This window comes from Histomonas meleagridis (assembly GCF_020186115.1).
Source record: "Histomonas meleagridis strain 2922-C6/04-10x chromosome Unknown contig_54, whole genome shotgun sequence".
Taxonomy (NCBI): domain Eukaryota; phylum Parabasalia; order Tritrichomonadida; family Dientamoebidae; genus Histomonas; species Histomonas meleagridis.
In genome coordinates this window covers 164,025-169,207 of record NW_027150897.1, presented here as the reverse complement: position 1 = coordinate 169,207, position 5,183 = coordinate 164,025, and the positions used below count along the sequence as shown (strand labels likewise).

The 5,183-nt window shown below is 29.1% G+C and overlaps 1 protein-coding gene across 1 annotated transcript; it reads right to left on the bottom strand.

The window, feature by feature from the left end:
• Positions 1-1,530: 1,530 nt before the first annotated feature.
• GO595_007583 (cilia- and flagella-associated protein 58-like) lies at positions 1,531-4,182 on the bottom strand (the record flags this gene model as incomplete). The annotated part of the gene is made up of 1 exon (XM_067921062.1): positions 1,531-4,182. The coding sequence occupies one exon, from the start codon at positions 4,180-4,182 to the stop codon at positions 1,531-1,533; it is 2,652 nt and encodes an 883-aa protein (XP_067772300.1).
• Between the last annotated feature and the right edge of the window lie 1,001 nt (positions 4,183-5,183).

Sequence of the window (5,183 nt, the reverse complement as noted above, 5' to 3'; positions counted from 1 at the left end):
ATCGTAAAAGGAACGAAGAACATTTGGAAATCGACGTAAAAGAATGTCAAGAAGATAAAGTGATGAAATTATGAGTTTGGAATTATTGGTAGAAAACCATGTTTGACACTTTAAACGAAGATGCTGTAGGGTAACATGAAGTGTTGTACCAAGATGATTAGATAACCAAACTAATACAAGTTCTAAATTTTCAAATGCAAGTATATTAGATGTAGGTGGAAATTGTGATATTTCTCGGGCCATCTTATTGGCTTTCGTAAGTTTGTTACCAATATTAACATCAATAAGTGAAGACAAAAAAATTGAATATAATAATGGATTATGATTTAAAGCATTTAATGAAATTGCACCAAAAAGCTTAGTTATGAAGTATTGTTTGTTAGTTGTATTCAACGACGCATATTCTGTGGTAACATAATTTTGAAATGATGATAAAGCAAATCGAAATTGAGATGAATCAGGCATCGAATGTGATAAAATGACTTGGTTCATATGGATAAACAATGGATCATCACTTGAAAGGTTATTCAATAACCCTTCTTCCTCAGCTTGTTTCATCTTTTTTCACTTTTTCTTACAGTTGTTTAAAATTAATTTTTGAAAGAATAAGGTAAATATTTGAATTCTGATTTCAAAGGGATAAATCTCATCTTTTGAAAATTGTAACCGTACGATATGGGTAAATTTTTCTTTTTTGCTTGAATAATGAAAATTATATTAAACTTATTTATTTCCTTTTTCTTTTATTATCATGTCTTATGTGATTATTTATAACATCATAAGTCGTTTTCATTTTATAATGGCAAATTTCTAATTTTCTATGGATTTTGTTATTCATTTTTTAGTTGAATAAAGGAGATAACATATAATGAAAATCCGATTGTTTTACAACATTTCAATTAATTTTATTTTTATTTTTATATATGTCGAATCTAAAACTTCAAAAGCGTTTATCTGCCGCTGTATTAAATTGTGGTATAGGACGAATTTGGATGGATGAATCAGAGACATCTGCAATTGCTATGGCAAACTCTCGTCAACAAATTAGAAAACTAATAGCTGATGGAATAATAGTAAAAAGACCAATAGCAATACATTCATCTGAAAGACATACCAAACGAGCTTTAGCAAAAAAGAGAGGAAGACATAGAGGATACGGAAAACGACGAGGAACTAAAAATGCAAGACTTAATTCCAAATGGCAGTGGATTCGAAGAATTAGAGTACTCCGTCGAACTCTTCTTGATTATAAAAAGAAAGAAGAAATAGATTCTCATTTATATCATAAATTATATCTCCAAGCAAAAGGGAATCAATTTCGAAACAAACGAATTTTAATGGAACACATTCACAGGCTTAAAATTGAACAAGATAGAGAAAAAGCTCTTCAGCGACAAATTGAAATCCGCAGAGCTCGAAGTCGTCGAATGAGAGAAAAGAGAGCTGCATCAAGAACATTTAATTAAAAATTCTTGTTTTAATATTTTTAAAAAATTTAATATTAAAATAATAAATACATTTTATTACAAATTATTTTATATTCATAGGTAAAGTAGACATTGCTTGTTCACCTGACAAGTTTACGCTCATTTTATTCATATTATTAACAGTTGTAACTTTTGGAGAACGCGGATTTCTTTGATTTTGCATTTTTTCCTTTAACTTATTATAAATCTTCTTCTGCGAGTACTGCATATCTCTTGCGTCATTTAATTGTTTATTTAACACTTCGTATTGATTTTGATATTCAGCCAATTTTGATTGTTGTGTGTTTAATTCAGCAGCCATAGCCTTTAATTGTCTATCTTTTTGTTTAACCTTTAATTGCAATTGTTTTAATTGGTTTAACATTTCTTGTGAAGGTTGTTCATCCATAACTTTTTGTGTTTCTTTCATTTGTTTCTTTAATTCGACAATTTCTTTTTTAATGTTTACAATACTTTCAGTTTTTTTAATTAATCTTCTTTGGAGTTGTTTAATAGTTTTTAATAACTCTGTAGGAGATGGATCTTTACCATATAAATGTCGCCAACGATGTGGATTTTCAGGGTTTTCAAGTTCTTCACTTAAAGCTCTAACTTTAGTTTGTTCTTGAATTAAATCGTTTTGTAATGTTTTAACTTTATTTTCAAGTTCTTCTGTTTGATTACATTGTCTTTGTAATATCAAATTTTTCCTTTGTGTCTCTTTGATTAATCGTTGTAATTCAGCTGCATCTTCACAACGTTTATTATATTCGATTTCACCATTTTTTAATGTGTCTTGAAGAATTTTTAATTTCTCATATAAAAGTGCAATTTCATCATTTCTTCGTATTAATTGAGTACCCAAAATATCTCTATCTTTCATCATATTAATTTGTTCATCTAAAAGTTTTTGGCGTTCAATATCGGCTTCTTTTATACGAGCTTCAAGTGAATGAAGTTCTTCTTCATGTTTATGCATAGTTTTCTCGGCTTCTTCCCAAGCATCTTTAAGTCGTTTCATTTCATTCATAAGTTTCTCTTTTTTACCTTCCGCTTTTTTCAGTTCGAAATGTTCACTTGCATAAGTATCTTCTTTGATACTAATTTCATTCTTAAGTTGTTGAGCTTGTTGTGTCATAATTTTAAATTTCTTTTTTAAATCTGCATTTTCATCTTGTGCATTCGACAATTGTTTACTATAATTATTCCTTTCGACTCTTAATTGTTCATAAAGTTGTTGTTTAGCCCTTAATTCTTCATCAGCTGTAGCTATAAGTCTTTGAGTTTGATTTAATTGGATTTCACTTGTTTTGGCATCTTCTTTAGCTTTAATATATTTGGATTGAGCTTCTGCTGCTTCTCTTGCACATTGTTCACGTTTGTTTTCTAGTTTATCAATTAATTGTTTCATTTTTTGTGATTCATCTTGATAAGTTTGAAGTTTCCCTTCAAGTTCATCACGATGTTTTGATTCTTCTTGTGTTAATTTTTGTTGTTTATCAAGTTGCGCCTTTGTTTTAACTTTCGCTTTATTTAATCCTTCAAGTTTTGCTTGAAGTTGTTCATGTGTTAAGTTATTATCTTCTAAACTTTTGTTGAGATCAGAAATTTCTTTTTCTAATCCTTCGATTTCTGATTTTAATGAAGTAATAATAGATTCATCTTGTTTTCGCATGTTTTGTGTTTGAATAATATTTTGTTGTAACGAATAATTTTCTCTTTTTTTCCGTTCAATTTCACTTTTTATTGAACGAATTTCTTTTTCTTTTTCATTGAGCGTGTCTTCAAGTGTTTTTAATTGGTTTTGTAATTCTTTATTATGTTCTGTTTCTTTTCGTATTTCTGCTTCAATTTCTTCTTCTTGTTTTTGTGTTTCAAGATTTTCTTTTCGAATTTGTTCAATTTGTGTTTTAGCATTTGCTATAGATTGATTAATTCGTTCTTCTTCTGCAATCAGTGTCGATAATTCTTTATTTTGATTATCAATTTGGTTATTAAGATTTTGTTGGACATTACGTAAACTTTGTAATTGCTTAAAAAGCCGATCGCGATGTATTGTTTCACTTTCAACTTGCGCACGTTTTTGCGTAAGTTTTGTACGTAAATTTTGGACTTTTTGTTCCATTTGAAGTTTCTCTTGCTCAGAAGAATTAAGTTCTTCAGTGAGCGTCGAGAGTTCGTTCTTAAGTTGAATAATTTGATTGAGTTGTTCATCACGCTCCTTTATAAGATCACTTTTTTGTTGAAGAAGATCTTTGACTGCATTATCATGGCCATAACTAAGAAGACCACCTTGTTCTACAAGTTGGGTAAGATGCGCTATTTCGGATTTGAGTGACTCAATGGTTTCATCTGCATTCTTTTCACGACCTTGAGCAGATTCAACCATATTCCATGCTTTGTCTATTTCTTGGCGAAGAGCAGTAATGGTACGACGATCTTGTTGGAGTAGTTCAAGCGATTTCTCGACTTTAGTGGAATTTGTAATAATTTCTTCATTAAGTTCCTTACATTTAGTAATAAGGCGTTTGTTACTATCATAAGAACGCTTCAACGCTTTGTGAAGTCTTTCATACTCCTCACGAAATTTTTCAAGTGAATGATCTCCAATGAGTTCCTGAATTATTGTTTGAAAGTTTTGTTCTAGTTCTTCATATGCTTTGGAATCAATTGCGTATTCACTGAAATCTTGATTTTTTAATTCTTTCTCGCTCATCTCTGATTTTTAACGAATTTAACCGTTAATTTAAAATTGTGAAAACAGGATTTGTTGTGGGAAAAAAGGATTTCGGAAAATTAAGATAAAAAGAGGCAAAATAACTTGCAGATACTGAAATTCATAAACTATTATCTAGGGTCAAATTGATGAAGTTTGGTTTGAACAGTTTTTCGTTTCTTTTTATTATTATTGATATCAAATAATTTTTTTTAAAAAAAAAAAAAAAGATTTTTCGTTTTTTAATAATTTATACATATAACTCATATGGTTTTCATGATGCGTATTACTAAAATATGAAAATATTGAAAAGAATTCTTGTACCAATCTTCATTGCTTTGGATTTTTTGATAGGAATATTTAAAAGTGCAAATGAAATCTCGTTCCCAAAAGAAACTTGGTCAAATACAGTTTCATCATCTGTCTTTTCGATTTTATCACGAATAATTGAACAATGCAACAATCATCCATAATTGACGAACTATGTGGTTTTGTCTATAATTTTTGTTAAACACTGAAAAAAACAAAATAAACGAGCAGCTTTAACTTAGAAATCTTTTTATTGACCAAAATATAATTTGGAATGTCATAATTTGCGCTTTGATCATTCGATTATATCATTTATAAATTTTGCTTAAACTAACGGTCGTTCTTATGGAAGTAAACCGTAAAATCAGCACAAAAAGTTGTATGTTATCGGAATTTTTAACAATTCAAACAAATTATGCCGATCAAAAAATTCTCAAAAATTTTTGAGAAGAAAAATTTCTTTGTGATAAGCGCTGTAAACCAGGGGGTGTATCGTTCCCATCACACCCCACCTTATCACAAATATTTAATAATAAATTAATTTATTTTCAGGACGAAGTTTTAATGATTTAACACAATATCCAGTTTTTCCATGGGTATTAAAAGATTATACGAATGAAACTATTGATTTAAATGATCCGAATGTTTATCGAGATTTAAGTAAACCTATTGGAGCATTAAATGAAGATCGA